The 22811-nt window shown below is 41.2% G+C and overlaps 1 protein-coding gene across 2 annotated transcripts in view; it reads left to right on the plus strand.

The window, feature by feature from the left end:
* Positions 1–295: 295 nt before the first annotated feature.
* The window catches only part of LOC133411895 (rap guanine nucleotide exchange factor 4-like), a 28938-nt gene continuing 6422 nt past the window's right edge, over positions 296–22811 (plus strand). The window contains exons 1-19 of one of the 2 annotated variants that reach the window (XM_061694686.1): positions 296–428; positions 7022–7164; positions 7961–8049; positions 9251–9397; positions 12924–12996; positions 14048–14103; positions 15489–15595; positions 15676–15797; positions 16708–16891; positions 17155–17239; positions 18252–18312; positions 18403–18479; positions 18771–18917; positions 20118–20212; positions 20319–20404; positions 20519–20597; positions 22332–22482; positions 22583–22671; positions 22764–22791. In XM_061694686.1, the coding sequence (XP_061550670.1) occupies positions 361–428; positions 7022–7164; positions 7961–8049; positions 9251–9397; positions 12924–12996; positions 14048–14103; positions 15489–15595; positions 15676–15797; positions 16708–16891; positions 17155–17239; positions 18252–18312; positions 18403–18479; positions 18771–18917; positions 20118–20212; positions 20319–20404; positions 20519–20597; positions 22332–22482; positions 22583–22671; positions 22764–22791 (1887 nt within the window). In that variant the 5' untranslated portion in view covers positions 296–360. Of the gene's footprint in view, positions 429–7021; positions 7165–7960; positions 8050–9250; positions 9398–12093; positions 12238–12923; positions 12997–14047; positions 14104–15488; positions 15596–15675; positions 15798–16707; positions 16892–17154; positions 17240–18251; positions 18313–18402; positions 18480–18770; positions 18918–20117; positions 20213–20318; positions 20405–20518; positions 20598–22331; positions 22483–22582; positions 22672–22763; positions 22792–22811 lie in introns of those variants that run through there. The other variant, XM_061694687.1, reaches the window with a different exon arrangement.

Here is a 22811-nt window from a genome sequence, read left to right on the forward strand (position 1 = left end):
GGATCTCATGAGCTGGGCAGCCAGTGCGGGTGTAGCTCACATTATGCCTGGTTTGTTTCATCCGATAGCTTTTTGTTTTGACTGCATTTGTCTTTAGTGCATATGTTATTGTTGTGGCTTTAATGCCCTCCTGCTGCCCACTCAGACTGACACAAGTCAAGTGCATGACGCCGCGGCTCTGAAGGCAGCAAGCAGTATTGTGCAGCATCGTGCAGCATTGTGTAGCATTGTGCAGCTGTGTGAGGCGGCTCCACGCCAGCAGAGCGGGAGGGGCCGCAACCAGAGCTCGCATATATTAACCGACGACCGGGAAGCATCTCAGCCTCCGCCGAGAATCACATCGGAAGGAAGGAAGGAAGGATGGTCGCGTTGCAAGCGTCACCCAACCTGTCTCCATCGGCCGAGTGGATCTGCTGTCTGGACAAGAGGTGGGCGCCCCGTCCTACACCGCGCGTCAGTCACCAAGGCTGGGACGGTGGTCTCCCCCGCTACCTCCCCCTCCACCCCTGGGGGCCTGACTCATTGAACCGATTTGGCGTGATTGATCAGAACCGGCGATCGCTGCGCGCGCGTGTGTAGTGTGGGTCTGCAATTAATTGCTATTTCAGTCCATGTATAGCGAATTGTCAGTCACAGTAAAGCCGGGTGCACACTTCACATGGTAACAACTGTCTAGAGATTCTGTTTTAGTAAAGCGTCTGAGGCAGCGGTGGCTTCGAGGAGCATATACTGCACTGCACACGTTGTTGCACGATGCACATGCTCTGATGTCTGAGCTTTAATCGAAGAGCGATAGATGCAAGTTTAAGAGCATTTTGGCACGTATGCACGTTTCTAACGGTCTGTCAGCATTCTACTTTGCACGTCTCATTTGAGACTCTTAAATCATGACCACCCAGCAGCTACGGTTTCCAATTTAAGCTGCTTATTAGGCATAAACAAATGCAGGTAGCAAGGACTGCTGAGTCCTACTCACTGGAGGCTCTCCATACCTGGAACAAAGAAAGAAAGGCGTGCACCCCACAGCTCTCACACCCACTCATATTCTACACACCCCGTGATGACACATCCCCATGTCACCGTGAGCAACGTCAGCCACCCATCTTGTCATCGTTACCTCTGCAGAAGACACGACTCAGCAACAACTAACAGATAGTATGGGAATTGAGCATTCATTGAGCCATTCATGTTCTACAGTGTGACACTTTAACGTGCACTCATTGTCGTGGTGGAGCAGCCGGAGCATATCCCAGGTGACTTTGGGCGAGAGGCAGGGTACACCGTGGACTGGTCACCAGTCAATCGCAGGGCACATACAGACAGACGAATTCAAGTATTCACACTCACACCTAAGGACAATTTAGAGACTTCCGTGAACCTAACATGGACGTTTTTGCAAAGTGGGAGGAAGCCCGAGTACCCAAAACTCCGGAGCAGAGGTTTGAACCACAAAACTCAGAACTGTGAGGCAGACGTGCAAACCACCAAACCACTGTGCTGAGAATTGAGCATTAAACTGAATGCTATTGTGCACCAAAAATTTTTACATTTTAATAGCATTTTTATCAATTCATTAAATTCCCATACGTCTTGTTCTGTTGTGGTCATTGTAGGGGTAGGTGCGCATCCCACCTGACATAAGGAAAAAGACAGACTACGCTAGGGGTGGGCAAACTTTTTGGCTCAGGGGCCACATTGACTTTTAAAATTTGACAGGTGGACCAAGCCGGGACCGGATGATTACATATATTAAAAAGTCACTGTAGTGTTAATACTTAGATTTACTTTTAATGGGAACAGTGTTGTTTTGTTGATCACCTTTTTTTTTGCCAGTGCATCAAAGTCTGGTGTTAGTTTTGTTGTGGCAATTCTCAGAACACATCTGAAGTGTTCATCACTCAGCTGGGATCTGTAGGATGTTTTGTTGGTGTTCACCACACTAAAAGTTTGTTCACACACATATGTAGTGCCAAACACCCCCAGCATCCTCTGTGCCATCTTCCAGATTTTTGGAAATTTGTCTGCGCTTAATGAAGCATAAAACTCATCCAGTTTGAGAGTTGAACTTCTCTTTTAAGACAGTATCACATTGGCGGTCAATCAGTTCCATCTGCAGCTCCTCTGGCGCTGATTCAGGGTCTTGTGTGACTGAATCTTGGATGGCAGTTTGTCAGATGAAGGCGTTTTGCTGAGCCTGCAAGCTTGATTTTAACCGCTGAGCCATAGCCATCAGTTCCTGCGTTGATTGGCTGTTAGCATAATCAGCATGCTTGGTAGAAAAGTGACGGCTGACGTTATATTCCTCTAAAACCGCAATGGTTTCTTAACAAATTAGAGATACAGCCTTTGACCGGACTTCAGTGATAAGGTATTTAGTAGTCCATTCTATATTAAACACTCGGCACTCACTGTTGACTTTTCATTTCTTTGGCCCACTCATGGTTGAAGAAGTGTTCAGAGCAGAAGCAGAGTAAAAACAGAACGGCACAAAGTCAAGTCAATGTATCACTGTACCTACTGCGCTACCTGGTGGAACCACTGGGCATTACAGCACAACCTGGTGGAACCACTCGGTATTACAGGACAAGGTCAAATGAATGTAGTCATGATTTTAATATGATTTGGGCGATTCTGTACCAACCTTTGGCGGGCCGGATTGAAAGGATCAACGGGCCTGATGTGGCCCGCGGGCTGTAGTTTTCCCACCCGTCCAATACACCCTGTTCTGGTCACCAGTCAGTCACAGGCTGATCCCGCTTGAGACGCACGAAACAAATCTATCTGAACCGCCATACTACCGATTGCCAGTTTGAACATATTTAGGCGATGTCGGTTTCTTCAGGCGGCACGGTGTTCGACTGGTTAGAGCGTCTGGCTCACAGTTCTGGGGACCCGGGTTCAATCCCCGGCCCCGCTTGTGTGGAGTTTGCATGTTCTCCCCGTGCCTGCGCGGGTTTTCTCTGGGCACTCCGGTTTCCTCCCACATCCCAAAAACATGCATGGTAGGTTAATTGACAACTCTAAATTGCCAATAGACGTGAATGTGAGTATGCATGGTTGTTTGTTTCTATGTGCCCTGCGATTGGCTGGCAACCAGTTCAGGGTGTACCCCGCCTCCTGCCCGATGACCCTAGTGAGGAGAAGCGGCTCAGAAAATGGATGGATGGATGGATGGTTCCTTTACGGATTCGGTCAACGAACAAGACAGAATCTTGTTCAGGATGGATGAGCTGCAGTATACACACACTAGTCTCTTTTACAGAGATGCCTGCAAAATTTTAGCATCAGAGAATAATAGAAGTGTTTATCTGCATTTTAGCTTTTACATAGAACTCAGCAGTAATACTAAAGACAGCTTCTTTATACAAATGTGTTTACAATGACTATTACATTACGCTTCAAACACTACCTCCATAGATGGTAAATTGCCAGGTTGACTTGGTCTTGAACTGTTTGTACATTTCATAGGATGCCAAAGTGCTGTATTTCATCCTGGTTTTGAATATGGAATCATATTTCCAGCAGCAGAAGCAGTCTTGCTGCCGGTAACAGATAGGCGCCAGTGAGGCCAGACTCAGTCGTGAGATTAGATCGGATGGGATCTCATTGTGCGTCACTCAGTGCTCCTCACTCCTGGACCTCTTATTCAATCACAATCCGGCAGTGTGCAAGTGGGAGCATTTCATCTACGCTGACTGTTGATGTGTTCCTGTGAACAATAATGATGGAGGACGACAGTGACAAGACTCCAGAGGTTAAAACATGACCTTCTCCCATATACTGTATCTGTCCTTGGACATTCATTGCACTTGATTGTGAACTATGAGAAACGGTCTGATTATTTTTTTGCCGTCAAGCCTCAGGGGGGTCGTAGTTGGTCCTGTCAACACACACAGTACTGTGCCCTAATGCTAATTGAGCTTTAAGTTCATGTTTCTGCGGTAAAATGAAGGCACGGCGTATGACTCTTTAGAAGAAGAAGAAGAAGAAGAAGAATCATCTTTTATTGTCATGAACATGCATGCATGCACACGAAATTTGAGGTTGCATTAAGTTCAGTGTAACAAACTGGAACAAAAATGTCATTCAAATATTTTGACTTTTTTACAACTGTGTTTATACTGATTCATATTCACTGTTGTTTACAGTTTCACAGGTTTGTGAAGGCACAGACGGTTGTTGAGAGTCCCTACTACAGTAGCGTATCAGGCTGTGATTGTTTGGCTTTCTACTTGGCAGACTCTTATGTTAATGGACCTTTCTGAGGGTCCATTAACAATGTATGCAAGGGGAATTTTTTTTTTAACAGTGAATGATTTGAAGAAAACATTCCACACACATGACTGTGTGTTTTACGTGTACTTTTTGAATAGTGGACTTAAAAGCATGTACGAACATGAATGAATGAATATGGATGCTGGAGTTGCAAATATGTTCATGTCATGCCATTGCATTGATGTTTTATATTGAATTCAGAGTTTAATTGCTATTTTAGTGATCGGATTTTGACCTGTATAAATCCCGGTTCAGAGAAAATGTCGGTAATTGTCAGTCATCTGCGTAAAGAAAATACGTTCCCTATCCAAGGTTGTTGGCAATAGATTAATTAAAACGTGTCATATTCGCTCTCCTCTGCCCGTTTTCAAAACAAAGTCAATAGGGGAGGTATGGTCTGTAGTGGGAGTAAGTGTTTGAAGAACAGTTCTGGCCGTGATTGGAGATAGTCCTTCAAAATATGCAATTATAAAACATTTTTCATTGGTTCATTGCTACAAGTACATGCAGCAGGAGAGAGGTAGACTATGCACGGCTGTCATCAGACAAAGGTGACACTGTGTTTTAGTTGTCTGTAAGGAACAAATCTTTCTATTCGATGTTTCCTTTAAGAGCAAAATAACTTGCAGCGCTTTCTGATTTCTCTCTTTGCTCCTGAGTTCACCAAGGTGGTGGATTGCTACTGTCAATCATGTGTTGACTGTGTGCATGTGTGTGGTTGAAAATGGGAATCTCTGCTGTCTTGAGATGTAGGAGGTTGGGCGGGTCAAGGAGGAGGGCTTGCCGGAGATGAAGCGCCGAGTTCTCAGGTCGCATCCGCTTCACAACATGAAGGGTGCAGCAGATTGCTTTGGACAGGCACAGGGAGCAGAGAAGAACAGGACGATGACCTCAAAAGGACACGACGTGCTGTTAACTAGACAATAATCGCTGACGGATTATGACACTTTGACTCCCGATAGATAGGTGAAGGGTGTTGCCGCTGCGAGCCCTTTGACCCTGAGAAGTCAAGCGGTCCGTCTCCTCACTATCTCCACCGGTCTAAACCATTAACCCCAGTTTTCACTGAAATGCATTGCTCTGTCTGTGCCCTGAGGACACAAGCCGCAGGCATCAGGATGATGGTGGGAGGGTGAGTCACAGACTAAAAAAGACACTGCTGTAATGTCCCTGAGCTCATGGAAAATGTTGCAGGACTAGAGGGCCCGTTGTGCACCTTAGCCCCTTTTGGCGGGGTCTGTGTTCATCTCCGGGTAGCTCCCTTGAGGACAGAGGACAAACAACTGCTTAGGAACACAAACGTGTTATTTGTGTGAAATGGGAGAATCATCAGTGTGCCTGAGAGCTTGCATAGCAGACATTAATGGAAGGAGAGCACGTGAGGTTGTGTTCGAGGTGGGTAGTAAAAGGATGGAGGCAAAGGTGAATATGGCAGCAATGGAGAGGAAAAGTCACTGGTTCCGTTTTCATCTTGATTGGTTTGTGGTACGAGAAAAGTGGAGATTAGAGCGATATTTAGTGGAAGAAGAGGTTGGAGGAGAGGAAAAAGAAAGCTCTCAGTGCTTCCTTTTTGAGCGGCACACATGCATGGATGAGTCACTAGCAAGAAAAAAAAAACAATTGAATGGGTGACGTAGCGTGCGTATTTCTCGCAGTGGCTTTGGCTTTGTGTTGTATTTTTTACACCACATTGTTGAACAGAATGTTGGCACTCTCTGATCAAACTTGAGTGTGCTCTCAGGTCTCCACGAGATGTGTTGCGCTCTGAATTAAGAGCATTAGAAATAGAAGCAGTACTAAATGAGATCCTACATCAACGCCCTGTGGGAGGTCTGCGATGAGAAGGAACGCCTGCAACTCCCTACTGTTTGAGCTCAGACAATGGAGACAGAGTAAGACTAAAGCCATAAAGCTAATGCTGAAACCTTTAAAGCCAAAGCACCAGTGTTTCACATTCGAGTTGTTTTGCTATTATTCAGCATTGTTGCTCATCTCTGCGCACAGCCATGTGTTTATCAAGTCAAGTTTATGTATGTAGCCCATAATCTCCCAAAAATCTCTAAAGGTTTCACAGGCGCAGAGTTCAGAAAATTCAATGGCATGTCACTGTGTGAGAAAAGAGGAGAAGCGGCAGTAAAACAAAACAAAATCCAGATGTCAGAGGTTGAGGATGTGGTTTACCCTAACGCGAGTGTAGAAATAATACTTAAATGCAGATTTAAACATTTACAGAGGTAGCTGCTCTAATTTCCCTGGGCAGGGCATTCCAAAGTTGTACAGCTTTAATAAAGAATGCTCTAGCTCAGGGGTGTCAAACTCATTTTTGTCACGGGCCACATTGTAGTTCCGGTTTCCCTCAGAGGGCCGTTATGACTGTGAAACCATAAAAATCTTTAATCGCCTCATCATATTTACACACGGAATGTATGAACTAGTTTTGGAATCAGAAATCAAGGGTAATGGGTTTTTCAACTATTATTAATGTTTGGTAACACAAAAATGCTTACAATATCGCAACGCTATCATTCATGATATATGACAATTTGAAATTTTGGTACAGATTTTAACAAGAATCCTGGAAGTTGACACACATGATTTTGCCTTTGCGGGCCACATAAAATCACGTGGCGGGCCGGATCTGGCCCCGGGGCCTCCTTGAGTTTGAGACCTGTGCTCCAGATTCAAGATAATTCTTTTCTAGAGTCTAGACTCTCGAGCATGCTGATTTCTTTTTTTTCTTTTTTAGGCCCTCGGAGCGCTCAGGAGAGGATGTGGATATTATTTTGACCAGACTGAAAGAAGTTAAAGCCTTTACCAAGTTTCCACCTCCACTCTTGGTGCAGATCTGCACCTGTGCCTTCTATGAATGTCTGGAGAAGGGCATCACATGTATGTAAACAGTCACACCTCACAAATAAATGCAACCATACATTGTGTGAACACTGTCATGTGCAATATGTGGGGGCACACAGGCAACAAAACACCACAAAAAAAAAAAAAAATCTACATGAAATATTTTTCTATTGATCATGATGTCAATCATTGGTGTTTGGGGATTTTTTTGCCCCCCTGTGGTGTCGTCCTCTGTAGAAGAGATGCTGGGTAGGTATGAAGCGTGATGTTCTTGGGGAATGATGGGAAATGTAGTAGGGATGAACGATTAATCGAATTCAAACCAACAACGCAATGTAATAGAGTGCAATTTTCAAATCGCAAAGGCTGTGATTAAAATAAATAAATAAATGTTAACGTGACATTTAAGCGAGAAAGGTAGATATGCATGCGCTGTTAAAACGTCTACTATACATAAGGTACTATACAAGGTTATACTGTATCAGGTTTGTAATTGTATGGTTAGATTTCTCTCTCGCTGCTACTGAGGGGTAGTTCAGCGAGCAGGAAAGAGTTGCCGCTCGCCGCGAGCTCGGGAGATAGGCTCTCGGGCTTTGACAGCCGAGCAGCCACGACGAGTCCCTCGCAATCGATCGGTAGAGAAGCCCGCAGGCTGGGGTAAGCCTGTCTATGTGTAGCCTACAGTGGCCAAATTGAAGCAATACGTTTGCAGTGTTAATGACCGACCTGCAGCTACAGTAATCTGTCTAGCCTTTTATTCGAAAGTTCACATTGTGGTCACTACAACCATGCCGTTCTAGTTTTACCCTGAACAAGTTATATGTCGTTACAGTGTTTCGACAAGGAGACATCGGCACCAGCTGGTATGCCGTTCTGTCTGGCTCTCTGGATGTCAAAGTGTCGGAAACGGCCAACCACCAGGTAAGATCCAGAAAGGCGCTCATTGGTGACTGATTTTACGAGGTGTTCATTGAAAGCTCTTTTCACTCTCTTTTCACTCGCTTTTCAAAGCTCTTTTCACATTTTGTTAGAGATTAAGATCTTTCTTACAAAATGTGTTTGTTTTTTCCCCTTCTAAATTCTACATATAATACGCCATAATGACAACATATATATTTTTTGCACATTTATTAAAAATTAAAATGTAAGAATGTACACAAATACTGCTCAATAATTACGTAGTTGATGGCAGCAATTACAACCTCAAGTATATGATACGACAAGCTTGGCACCCCTACAGTATCTTTGTGCAGTTTTGCCCATCCCTCTTTGGCACACCTCTCAAGCTCCATGGGGAGTGACTGTACACAGCAATTTTCAAATGTTATCAGAGATCTCCAATCAGATTCAAGTCTGGGCTCTGGCTGGGCTACTCAAGAACATTCACACAGTTGTCCTCCTTGGATATCTTGGCTGCACGCTCAGGGTCATTTTCCTGCTGAAACGGCGTCCCAGTCTGAGGTCAAGAGCGTTCTGGAAACCGTATGAACCTGAGCTCAATTGTGCGTTTCATGGCAAAGGCTGTGATTAGTTACTGTATCTACACGTGAGTTTTATTTTTAATATATACATTATTTCATATTGTCATTATGGGTTTCATGTGTGGAATCTTGAGGCAAAAAATTAATTTAATAAATTTTGGAATAAGGCTCTTACATAGGAAAATGTGAAATATAAAAAGTGATGCGCTGTGAATAATTTCCGGATGCACTGTATGGGTAGATGACTGACACATGAGAAAGGAATTAGGGGATTTGTTCAGTAAAAGGCTAAGATAACAAAGCCCATCCATTTTGAATGGTCGTTTTCACGAATGCAGCCCACTTGGTGGCCTAGATTCAGTGTCTATAGCATTCAGAATAATTTCAGGACACAACGTGTAGACTGCAGGCCTCTAGCCTTTTCAATTATGTCCAGCGCTGAGAGATATTTACAGGAAAATCAAATTTTCTGTCCTTCATTTGTGAATGCATTTACATTAGTTGGCACTTTTCAATTTGTTGATGAAAACACCACTTTGCTGTTGTGTCGCATCACAATGTTCACATCATGTAGATACCTTGTCTTTAATAATCTACAAATAAAAAAATAATAAAACAGTATTGTGTTTTCTTGTGCGTAGGATGCAGTCACCATCTGTACACTGGGGATCGGGACGGCCTTTGGAGAGTCCATCCTGGACAACACGCCGCGTCACGCGACCATCATCAGCAGAGAGACCAGCGAGCTACTTCGAATTGAACAGAGGGAATTTAAGACCCTCTGGGAGGTGAGATGCTGTGTGTGAGAGATACAAGACCGGATGTTTCCAAAATGCTTGTGGAAGCATTTCTTTAGACGAGAGATGTTCAGACAAGCTTGTACTGCTTTTTAACCACAAGAGGGCTGTCCATCAACAGCAAAGCAAAGCAAATTTATTTATATAGCGCATTTCATACACAAGGTAACTTAATGTGCTTTATATGATTAAAAGCATTTAAAAACAAAGAAAAAAACGCTTACAAACATTTAAAACAAAGAGAAATTGTTTTTAAAATAAAATAAAAATACAATTAATAGAGCATACAATGCAAGAAATATCATTTAAAAGTGGTGGAAAGCGTAAAATAAATAAGTAACAGAGCTGTTGTAAAGATGCTGCCAACTCACAGGCGCCTATTTCATGTCCCTTTCTGTTGTTGATTCTGTTGTAGTTTTTCCTTCAATTTTCTGTTGTTTTTTCCATTGAATTTTATCTAATTAAATTCTGTTGGGCGGCACGGTGGGTCTGTTGGGCGGCACGGTGGACGAGTGGTTAGAGCGTCTGCCTCACAGTTCTGAGGATCGGGGTTCAATCCCCGGCCCCGCCTGTGTGGAGTTTGCATGTTCTCCCCGTGCCTGTGTGGGTTTTCTCTGGGCACTCCGGTTTCCTCCCACATCCCAAAAACATGCATGGTAGGTTGATTGACAACTCTAAATTGCCCGTAGGTGTGAATGTGAGTGCGAATGGTTGTTTGTCTATATGTGCCCTGCGATTGGCTGGCAACCAGTTCAGGGTGTACCCCACCTCCTGCCCGATGATAGCTGGGATAGGCTCCAGCACGCCCGCAACCCTAGTGAGGAGAAGTGGCTCAGAAAATGAATGGATGGATGGATGGATAAATTCTGTTGTTGTTTTCTCTTTTGATTCTGTTGAAATGTTTCAGTTTTAACTGTAAAACATCCTTCCATCCATTCTCAACACCGCTTATCCTGTTAAGGGTCGCGGGGCACTAACTGTGAAACAAACGTGTAAAACCGAACATTTATCCTATTCTTTCTCGGCCGGCCCCCTCCATGTAGGCTCCATGCAGTAGTAGCAGGCTCTCTGTGGGACTCCTTGTTGAGTTTTGGCCTCCCTAAGGCTTCTCCATTCACAAGGTTGCTTGTCCTGGGCAGAGCAACTGCTCTGCACTATAAATTCATTGTCACTATTCAAGACGCTGTGAGTGGCCATCCTGCTGTTCATTTTATTATTTTGCACCATCTAAAATTAGGGCTGTCAAACAAATTTTTGTCACGGGCCACATTGTAGTTCTGGTTTCCCCCGGAGGGCTGTTATGACTGTCAAAACATGTAAATGCCTCATCATATTATTACATACACACAACAAATTGATGCATAACTAGTTTTGAAATCAGAAGTCAAGCAACATAATTTGTTCAGCTATTGTTCATTTTATTTTAATAAGGGCGTGCAATATCTCAAGTTATTAACAAAAAGTGAAGACTATTTACAATTCTCATACAGATTTTAGAAAGATATGATTTGCTTTAGTGGGGCACAGAAAATGATGTGGTTGACTGGATCTGGCCCCTGGGCCTTAAGTTTGACACCTGTAATATACTGTAAATGCGTGGTTCTCAAACTTTTTACACCAAATATCAGCTGAAACTATACTTGGTTCTCCAAGTACTAACAAAATGACCAAAATTAAATTATAGTAGCGGGTAGGCCCAAGTGTTCATGAATAACTAGGCAGAGATCTTGTTCCTAATAAAAAAAGTGTAACATTATTGTAAGCCAGTGAAAACCTATGTACATATTGAACGTTAACGCTGTGCTTATGTACGTAAATGATGATTCAATTAAAATGTAGTACACGTAAAAGTTAATTGGACCTAAATACATTTCAAAAAGATTACATTCAAATGTATTGCTCTTGAATGTTAAATACAACTAAACTGTACTTAACAAATGAAAATAGTAGACATATGTAACAAAAGTGCTTTGGTATAATTATCACTGTCGTAAAAGGAAGCTCGACTGGATCCTGCTGTTATCACTTTGTGATATAAGCCCAAAGTTGGTTCTGAGAACGTTTATTCTGTTATCACATAGCTTGCTTCGGGAGTTAAGTGCACTCACTCAGCTCTCTCCTGTGGCCACGTATTTTAAGGACGTAAAGCAGGAATCGTAGCCCGAGGTTGTGCTCGTTTCCATCTTATTCACGTCGTTGCAAAAGGCTCTTTGTCTTATGTGTGTGTGTGTGTGTGTTTGTGTGTTACACAAATAGGATGAAGGCAGTCATGTGTTTGTTTGAAGACAGATTAAAAGAACCCAACACTGATGCATCATTCTTACCGAGCCGAAACGATACGAACGAACAAGATGTGTAAATGTTGAACAATTTGCTGTTTATATCACACTTAAATAAAAAAATGACTTAAATTCATTGTTTCTATATGGACCCATTTCGTCCTTTTATTCCTTTACATTTATCTTACTCACTTCCTTTCTCTTGTGTTGTGTCCTTTCTCCCTGCCTCTGGCTCCATCCTCCTCACCCTCATTACCCCTTTTCTTTCCCCTTCACCCTCTAGAGTAGCTCCGTAAGAGAAAGACTCGGATCACTCTGGTAACCTGGGAGAGAAAAGCGGTCGGGTTCTTGGCTCGGTCACAGCAGGAGAGTGGTAGAGAGAGGGAGGGAGGGAGAGAGAGCGAAAGAACGAGCGAGAGAAAGCAAGGAGGCGAGCAGCTTGTGTAGCGTACGACGTAATCGAGCGGCGTGCGAGAGTCGTAAAGGAGCAGAGGGCAGGTCTCAGGGGTTTTAATTCTTCCACTATTAGACAAAATTTGGGTGCTTAGTCAGGTGAGTCTGAATTATCGCCTGTAGCTGTCTGTTTTGTTTATGTTTGTTCTATTCCGCAAAATTGTGTTTTACACTTTTGGATTATTATGCTATTTCTATTTGGCTGTGTGTGTGTATTTGACGCTGCCTGTTTTTGTTTCGAAGTGTGTGTCTGTGTGGGGTTGTGTGCACAGAATACATGGGTTCTTGGTAAGGACCTTGTGAAAGAAGCAGCGACACGTTCAGGCTCACTTACCTGATGTGTTTTTTTTTTTTTTTTCCAGAACTAGACGCGCCAACACAATTTGTGGCCTTAAAATAAAACATCTACCCATTCAATCTGAATTACACTGTATGCTAGGAGTTTGGCATCTGAATGAGCTCTGCTATACAAAGGGCTTTGTTTTGACATAGTGGTGTCTGTGTGTGTCTGTTTTGACAAGTGTGTGTGAATGAGACAGATTGAATGGATGATGATGCATAGCAGAGGATACATTCGCAAACTTGTCAGGAGCCAAAACATGTTGCGTGCCAGTTTTCATTGGGTGGTCTCTTGTGGTCAACATTGATTTTACTGTATATCTAAATGTGGATCTATGTTATGGAAACACGTGTTTGTAAATCTGGGTCCAAAAGAGGAATTAAATTGGTTTTGTGTGGGTAAACCAAATGTGATGATGCGTACTTGCGTGTGTTTGGTTGTGTAGAAGCATCGTCAGAGCCTGGCTGGACTGTTGGCCCCTCCTTATGGTGCAATGGAGAGTGGAGCCAACAATGACAGTGAGTAAGCACGCAGATGTGACTGATTATAGATGTTACGGATGCGCTTCCTTACTGAACCTGATAGTCTGGTGATGTAGTACTACCCAAATTACAGTGGTGTCTTGAGATACTAGTTTAATTCGTTCCGTGACCATGCTTGTAAATCAAAACACACGTACAGCAAATTATCTTTTCCCAGCGTAATGAATGCAAATGCCATTGATCCATTCCAGCCTCCTCAAAAAAAAAATCCAAAATATTGTTAGTGTTTTTAAATAAGAACAATAGCACTCTATAACATTGTACTTTATCACATCATTCTGTAATGACAAAATTAAATACAAATGAAACAGTTTTTGGGATATTTTTTGCTTCAAGTCAGTGGACATTGTGCTACTCCTTCTGGTGTGTGCACGTTGCCCACCTGGTGGCAGTATAATACAGACATGCGTCTATACTGTACCACGAGATGCTCTCAGCTCCGAAGTAAGGCAATAATATCAATCGTTCTTAACGGAGGATCAAGAATATATGCCTGTAAGTATTGATATGTTACCCGTCTACATGTGTTCCTCCACTGTTTGTGTTCAAAAAGCTGTTGCTTAAAGGTTTATAACACCGGCCTGTTTATGGCATTTCCTATTGTGTGTTAGCATCAGGCTAGCGGACTTTGAAGGCAAAGCTACAGTATGTGGTTGTTTTTAATACACGTTTAATTCTCTGTTCAATTAAACTCAACACCTTGAAGCTTCTTTTTTGATAGTTGCTTACAATCTGCCAAACTGCTGCTATCTGTGAACTGAGTTGAATTCACTGCCATCATCCAGCGCTCATATCTCAAGTTTTTGCTTGTAAGTCAAAGCAAAAAAAAAGAGAGAAATCAGCCGAACAATGGTTCATATCTCGAAAAGCTTGTAAGTCAGGACACTTGTATGGCAAGGCACAGCACCACTGTAGTTAATGTGCATGTATGCACCCACTTTCCTTGTTTGTGAGAAATGTCTGCATCTTGTAAAACCCATCTAAGTTTCTAAGGCTTTTTTTTTTTTTTTTTTTTTTTTTTTTTTAGGACTTGCAGACAAAGACCACATGAACTCAGACTCTGCAAACAAAACTCACAATAAGGTAACTACTCAATGTTTCAAGCTGAAAATCTGCATGATCCATAAGTAAACTGTTTTATAGAAATGTTTACTTCCCCAAGGGCAAATATGCTGTTTCCCCATTTAGCCTACACATTTGTTTGTGTCAAAGGTAATACAGATGGAGTTTTGAGAGGGTAGTAAAAATAGCAACATTGTGCACCACTGCATACTGCATGTCTGTGAATGAAATACAATGCCAGAATAGTAGTGTGTGTGTGTGTGTGTGTGTGTGTGTGTGTGTGTGTGTGGGTTCTCTCCGCAGAAACGAGTGATGATTCATCACTTTGATCCTCTCTGGTTATGCTAATACTAGTTAATGCATGCAGATGGGAGAAAGATCCTACCGGCCTAATTAGTGCACCTTCCTTTGTTGTTTTGATGCGTGGCCAGTGTGAGCGTCCGCACATCTACTCCGTTAGATGCAGGTGTGAACTTGTGCACTTTTTTCTTGCATCTATCATGCATGTGTAGCACAAAGCTCCACCGAGGCTTCAAAACATGTGAAAGTCATGAATGAACAGCTGCAATCCCTCAAGATCTGAATACAGTTAAAAGCAAGGAAATTTTCATTCACAATAGAAATAAAACAATCGTCACGATTTTAGCTTTTAAATTAAAATTGCTGCCTATCCGGTATATGCGGAACCTACTTCCGCATTCGGCAAAACACGTCGAAGTACTTCCTCCCGGCTCGGGTTATTGGCGAACTCGACCGGGACAAAACCCCGTAGGAACTTTAAATGTCGACAGTGTCTTTTCTTGAACAGAAAATGTCACCACAGAGCCACCAAAGATGACAATAATTTTTGCTTTGTTCGTGTTTTCAGATATCGTATTTGTATTTAAATAAATTATATATATGTATCTAACTTTTGTACAAAGACACCAGCCATAAAGTAAACAACATTTTAGCAAGTTAGGCTTCAAACAATTTGTCATCAAACCATAGTCATGCTTGTTAGCATAGCATACACAGGAAGTCTTCTATCCTATTTTCCGGGTTTGGTCATGTGATGTTTTGCATACAGTATAGCGGATTGCAATCTGAATGAAATCTGTTTATTCAGCTTTATTCAGCTTTGTTCAATAAAACACATTTTGTTGATCAATAGGGATTATTTTTTTCCACACTCCATGAGATTGTGATATATTCGTAGCAAAATTAATTGGAAATAAATAACATAAATATGAAAACTTTAGGTTTTGATACAGAGAAACTGTATCCACGCTGAATACATTTCATTAATTCATGCATATTCAAGCTAGTTTTTAATTGATTTTTTATTTTTAGTTTTATAACTGACAGTTAAATGCTGGATTTCAGTTGTATCACTTCATCTGCTGTGCCTCTCTGGTGTTTTATAGATTCCCACTGAGAAGCTACAGAGAGCGGGTAAGGTTCTCCGCAACGCCATCCTGTCCAGAGCCCCTCACATGATACGTGACAGGAAATATCACCTCAAGACGTACAGGTGATGATATTTTTAAAAAAAAAGTGTTATTCTCTCGCTCTCCTTGTTGGAGGCTCACGGAGTGTCAACGTGTCTTGCAGACAATGCTGTGTGGGCACAGAGCTGGTGGACTGGCTTGTGCTGCAGAGTGCATGTGTTCTCACTCGTTCCCATGCTGTTGGCATGTGGCAGGCACTGCTTGAAGATCAGGTGCTGAGTCACGGTATTCAACATTTTCTCATTCGCTATTACTTTCTTTGTCCTTACTGGCCAAAACATAAGAAAGGATCAAATGACATCCAGTGTTAGACAATTTGGATTTACATTGTCAGGGAGATGCTCACATGAACCTTTTTGTTTATTATTGTGGTTGTAGTTTGCAGTGTTTTATAACTGTACTGCATCATCCCAAGAGCTCTCGCTAATAAAAAAAATAAATGTAAATTGAAAATATGACAAATGCCTCTCCTTGTGATGCGTAGTCAATCAAAACTGATCATTTATTAATTTTGTAATGGCAGAATGTGATTTGTGAGTTCTTGCACTGGCTCTCATTACATTGTACCGAATATATGTTGTTTGTTTTTCAACTAACTGAGGAAAGATAGTGTACTGTACGTGGGGCTTTGTACGATTAGTCGACTAGTCGACTATACTATTTTGAATCGACGGTTAATGTATTTCTATGCCTATCTGTCGAAATACTGTGTTTTTACGTCGAACTGGTCCATGTTTAAAAAAAAAAGAAAGGTTGAGAGCAGACAGCTGTACTGTGCTGAAAAAAAGTCAACTTCGACTCGACTTTCATCACATTATATTGGGCTACAAAAAAATCATTAGTCGTTTTATGCAGTTTCAGTTTCAGCTTACCTGGGAGTCTAAAGGCAAATATGTGACTCATTATGTTTTGAAGTGCCACCGTAAGAAGACAATATTGATAGAGATGGAAATTAATTAGATGTTTCGAATCATTCATATAAATTATAGACTTAATCTAAGTCAGTGGCATGCACTTGATTCACATGATCAACACTTACGATAAGTAAAATGAAGAGTTGGTAATAATTATTATGAGGCTTGCTTTTTTTTTTTTTTTGTAGAAGATTGCTTTTGTGATCTCGTTCTCTCTCCAGTGGACCAGGAGCTGGGTTTCCAGGACAAGTACCTGTTCTACCGCTTTCTCGATGACGAAGAAGAGGACACGCCGTTGCCAAGTGAGGAGGAGAAGCGGGAGAGTGAAGAGGAACTGCCAGAGACCATTCTCTTCCTCGCTCAGATTGGACCAGATGCACTGCTGCGCATGATCCTCAGGAAGTCGTAAGTAACAGTCCATTGTTGCATTTAGATACGAATGCTACGTATTTGCAACTGGTTGCACTGTCGAAAGAAAGGCCTGTGTATGTAATAGGCTAGTTTTACAAATGTCAATCAAGCATTAACCTTTCTTTGATACTGAGCAATACATAAAAATGACTCGAGTTGATGAATATGTGCTTCCTTCACAGCTGTATAAGAGGCGTCGACATGCATGCCATCTTTCTGGTGACTTAATTGTGACTACTCTCTGACTGTGTGTGCAGGCCTGGTCAGAGGACAGGCGATGACCTCGAGATCATCTATGATGAGCTGCTTCACATCAAGGCCTTAGATCACCTCTCCAACACTGTGAGTCAAACTGTGTTTAATTTGAATTGAAAATGCATGAATGATTGCTTTTAAAGAGATGGTATGCGTTTTCAGTTGAGGCGACATCCCTCTTACGCATGCCATAGTTTAAGACCTATTTTAGTATTTTGGCAAATATTCACCATATTTTAGAAAATATATATTTTAGTCCCAATTCCATTTCCTCGCGAGTCAGCATTTAACTTGCATGTGAACATATTTACATGCACTGTAATGACTAGTGGCCGGCAAAGTGGCATTAACATGGTACAATTAGAATTTGGATCTGCAATAAATTGCTTTATTTCTTAAATCCATTCTGGTTGTGTGTGAGGTGAGTCGAAAAGGTGTCCCTCATATTGTTCTTTAACATTTCGTAGAGTTGAAATTTTGAGATTGAAGTTAGTACTATACAGTATAAGCGATTAAAGAGTGAAACCGACTCACTTTAAATGATAACTTACTCAGCGTTCAAATTTTAACTTGAGCTTTATGGCGGGTTTTACAAATTTCGCCGCGTGCCCACCCATGAAAAAAATATGACTGGGCAGGGCACACAACATAATTCAAGATTTCATTTTACTGCAGATAAAGCGGTCAGGCTTCAGTTGAAGTGCTCATAATGTTGAAGTCTTTTAAAAACAAACAAAAACCATAACAACTAGTTGTTGGAAATATGCTATTCTGCTTCATAGTTCCTGTTGATGTGCCATTAAGTAAGGCACCAAACCCTTAGCTCTGACACACTCACATCTTGCCTTGCCTGCCTGAATATGTGGTTTTACTTCCCTGTGTGGTGTGCAACAAAAATATATAGCTTACAGCGGAGTTTACATTGAGTACGTTGATAAAATAAAAAATTAACACCCCCCACAGATCAATGAATTAACTGTCTGTACGGGAGCTCGGGTGCGCTTAGTGGGTGCTTGGCTCCCTGCTAAGTTGAGCCCCCCTTTACTGTTTTCCTCTGATGTGCACCTCCTCAACAAACCCGATATGTTTTCACTTGTAGGTGAAGAGAGAACTGGCGAGTGTTGTCATCTTCGAGTCACACGCTAAAGCCGGGACTGTGTGTAGGTCTTTGCTTTGTTGTAGTCTAAAATTTAGGCTTCTTTTTGTTGCATGTATTACAGCAGTGTGTGTTTGTGCTATGCATCTTCAAGTGTTCAACCAAGGAGAAGAAGGCACATCGTGGTACATCATCCAGAAGGGCTCCGTCAATGTGGTTATCTATGGCAAGGTAAGTTGCAAAAAAGTAAAAACACACACCCATCAACATTTTATTAGCGCATCAACATACAGTAGACAAGCAGTAGTTGGCACGAGGAGGCTGAAGAACACCAGCAGAGTTCTTCTTAGTTCAATCGTGACGTCACTGTGAAATGGGTTAAGGCAAATTCACACAACACACCACTTTGCAACCACCGTGTAGCGAGACGCACGCATGTTGTGATGATTCATTCCATTTGTGTGTGTTCCAGCACCTTTCTTCAGGCCTTGGGAATATTTAAAAATTCTGTGTGTGTGTCAGGGGGTGGTGTGTACACTCCATGAGGGTGACGACTTTGGAAAGTTGGCCCTGGTTACAGATTCACCTCGTGCTGCCTCCATTGTCCTGAGAGAGGACAACTGCCACTTCCTTCGTGTAGACAAGGAGGATTTCAACAGGATTCTCAGGGTACGTGGATCATAACAGGATCAAGATTGACTGGTAAATAAATGCAGAAGATAATTAGGAATACAGTACTTTTATTATCTATATTAAGAAAGCATGTCCCATTCAAGGGAATACTTTATTAGCACCATCTGAAGTACTGGAATTTACATGATTTGCATGTTGAACATACCGCACATAGAAAGTGGAGAGATGTCAGCGTTAGGAGAGTGCGCACAAAGCAATGTAAATTCCTTGTGCTTGGGCAGGGATTCTACAAGTGTGGTACGAGCACCACTCGTGCTATGTGAGAATCACTGAATGAACCCTAACACTAACCAAAATGTGCATAATGTTACAGTCTTTACAATTTTTTTGTTCTAATCCAGCACTCTACATTTGTTAAATCCGATTCAGTTGTATTTAACCTTTAAGAACAATACATTTGCCTTTAATCTCTTAGAATAGTTTGTTTACATTTATTTAGGTAAAAAAAATGTAAATTTACTTTTTATGTCCAAGACATATTAGTTGAATCATTGTTTAAGTAGAGTTTTAAAATCTTTATTTTCCCATGTTTAAGCAGGGTTAATCTTCAAACTGTGCATAAAGCAATTGTTTTAACCCTTTTTTAATCTAGTGAATACATTTGCTAAGTACAGTTAAATTGTATTTACCTTTTAGTACAATATTCAAGACATTTGCATTTCATCTTTTAAAATGGTTTGTTTACAAATATTTTTTTCGGTACAATTTGTATTGAACTTTTGGGAGAATGTTTTAATTGAATCATCTTTTTTTTCAGTTTTTTTTTTTGTGAATGTCCCCATATTTAAGTAGTGTCGGTGTTCAAACTGTGCATACTAAATGTACTTTTTAAAAAAAATAAAACATCTGCCTAATTTTTTCAAAAAATTAATTTTGGTTTTAGAGATCTTAGACACCCAGAGAAATACACACCTGCAGGATTCTTTGGAAATGTGTCATAGTAGGCTTGAGTGGGTGCGAGTGGCGTGGGGTGGGGTCACAGGGAGGGTTTCTGTTTCTTGCTCAAGGTCACTAGACTGCTCACTTGCAACCTCCTTCCCTGACCTCAATGGTCTGGACTGAAGCATCATGTTCCTCTGATCATGTCAGCATATGATGTTTGTCTCCCTCTTCTGGCAGACTTGTTGTCGTACATTTTAAATATGGTACCTAATTTCGTTTTTGTCTTATTTGCAGGATGTGGAGGCCAATACAGTCCGTTTGAAAGAGCACGAACAAGCTGTGCTGGTCTTAGAGAAGAGTCCTCGAGCCTCCACCCTTGGAAGCATCAAGTACACATGTTTAAATAATAAAAAAAAAGTCTCATAACCCTTCCCTTTTCTTAAAAAAAAAAAAATCTAATCTATTGGATTTCCTCATCTCATCATATTACTGCAGGTACACTGTGATCTCAGGCACTCCAGAGAAGATTCTTGAGCACTTTTTGGAGACCATGAGAATGGACATACATCACAGTGAACCAGGTTGCCGAACAAAACACAAACAAATGGACTGACAATTGTGAATCTATTGATTCTTTTTTGTCTTTTAATGCCCTCTGATTCTTTTTCTTTTTTGCTTTGCATTTCTTCTCTCAGACCCAGCAGTGGACGATTTTGTCCTCATGCACTGTGTCTTCATGCCCAACAGCCAGCTGTGCTCGCTACTCATGGCACAATATCCTTTTTGTCTTTCACCTCTCTGCCTTTGGTCCTAGTCTGTTCATGCTCATGTCCTTTCATCATCCTGTCTGATGTCAGTAGACATGAAAATTCTTAAGAGTGGCTGAATTACTCGCCAATTGAATAGGATTACGGTAATAATAATTTTTAAAACAGACACAGGGCTCAAGACTGTGACCAAATTGGTCGCCAATGCAACCTTTTTTTCAGCTTGTGCAATTAAAATTTGATCTTGTCACATTTGTACCAGTGCATGTTTTAATGGTTGAAAGTCACCTTTTTTTCCCCACTGCAATCTCATCCTCCTACACCCCTGCGCCAGAGAGCGAGAGACAGAGAGTGTGTGTGTGTGTGTGGTTGGCGTGTGGGGTGTAAAGATTGTCTGCTATCTATCTAATCAATCTAATTCATTTAAAACCTGTTTATAGCACAGACATGTGAAGATACAGTATGTGCAAAGTTAAATAGCTCAGACTCCTTTCAAGAGGATTGTAAAGGGAAAAAAAACTATCATTCAAATAAAGTAAGATTTATCCATGTTCTATTTGGGCCTTTGATTTTAAATGGATAAAATGTTTTGTTTTGTTTGTTTTGGAAAATAGTGTGAATAATCATAAACGATACTTTTATATGGTGGCGGTTCACTTATGTAATCGTATTTTAATGTATGTCAATCATATTGTTGTGGTAATGATCAAAATGAAGTGACCTTCTCAGGGGAAGAGGGTTAGGAACCCTCATAAGAACTGGCCTCTCTCAGTCGAACAAATGATCAACTAAAACTAAAGCCTTTTTAAAATAATAATTATTATTATTTATTTTATTGACCTGTTTGGTCTGCTACTGCTTGTTGCAGACAAAATACTTGTTCACAGTAACATATTTTGCAAATATATCTCGAGTCACTGTCAATCGAAACTATGGTATTCCATGGTGATGCTGTACCTCCTCAAAAGATATTTCAGTTGATTGCAGCAGTGCTACTAGTGCAAAAGTTAGTGTAGAGCCCTGCAGACAGATGGACCTGGTCATTTGTAGATAAGGTTAAAAAAAATGTAACTCTGTAAAATTGTTGATTTTAATGATAAAATAATTCATTCTGATTTGTAATTGTATTTATTTTTTATTTGAGTAAAATCGAACAATTCTAAAAGTTTTAAACTTTGTAAAATATTTTATTAATAAAGTCATTCAGTATATTTCTTTTATTGTATTACATATTATTAATTGAATTCGGTCAATTATTTAAAACAAATAAACATTATTCAATGTATATCTAGGACTATACTTGTATATATCCACCAGACTGTTTTTCTTTCTTTCATTTCTTCTCTGTCCTTTATTTTTATCCTCCTTTTACATAATGCCCCCAAGTACTCAGACTGAGACACTTCATACTGTAACTGAAATACCTTGTGTGACAGGCTACATTTAAGTGAAATGTATGCCAAGACGAAGAAAAACATGCAGTTGAATATTAAAGTAACAGTAATGACAGGTTGTTACTCTAAAAAGTGTTCAATCTGAGTGAAACTTACATGTCATGTTCAAGAAAATGTGTGTTTAAAATAAGACATTTTTATCATACTTGCAAGACGTAACAGCATTATCACGTTTCGGCACTCTGTATCGACGAGCACTCAAATTTAAGTACATATACTCGGTCTGGGAAAAACATAGTATCAGTACATCCCGAGATGTCTTTATTTATCTTTAACCTGGTGTGCACCTACCATGCTGCCTCACCGCCCGGCTCAGAACAGGAGAGGTTGGAGCATGCGCTCAACTGTAAGAGGAGGGCTCTCATTCTGGCTCTGCGCTGGGCGAACACACACACATTCCTCCTACTGGAGGAGCCTGCTTCAATTTTGTTCCTCGAGGTAGCCTCCGCACGGTTACTAAATCAAACCACACTGAGATTGTGTTTGAGTTGATACATATTGATCCGATAATGCTTGGTTTTCCTTATTTTCCCGGTAGGAGTTGTTTGGAAGTGTATCAAATGATTCACGGATGCTCAGAGCATTGAAAGACCTGCTTCCTGACCTGGACAAAGTTGTCAAACTACAGTATGTTTTCACTCATACATCTTCAACTGATCGCACATGCCTTATGTTGTATTCCACAGCTGTTAACACCGCATTACTACCCTTTTTTGTAGCTCAGAGGAAGCCAAGTCCACAAAAAAGGCAAGTCTATATTTGACATT

Source organism: Phycodurus eques, chromosome 13 (genome assembly GCF_024500275.1).
Source record: "Phycodurus eques isolate BA_2022a chromosome 13, UOR_Pequ_1.1, whole genome shotgun sequence".
NCBI lineage: Eukaryota > Metazoa > Chordata > Actinopteri > Syngnathiformes > Syngnathidae > Phycodurus > Phycodurus eques.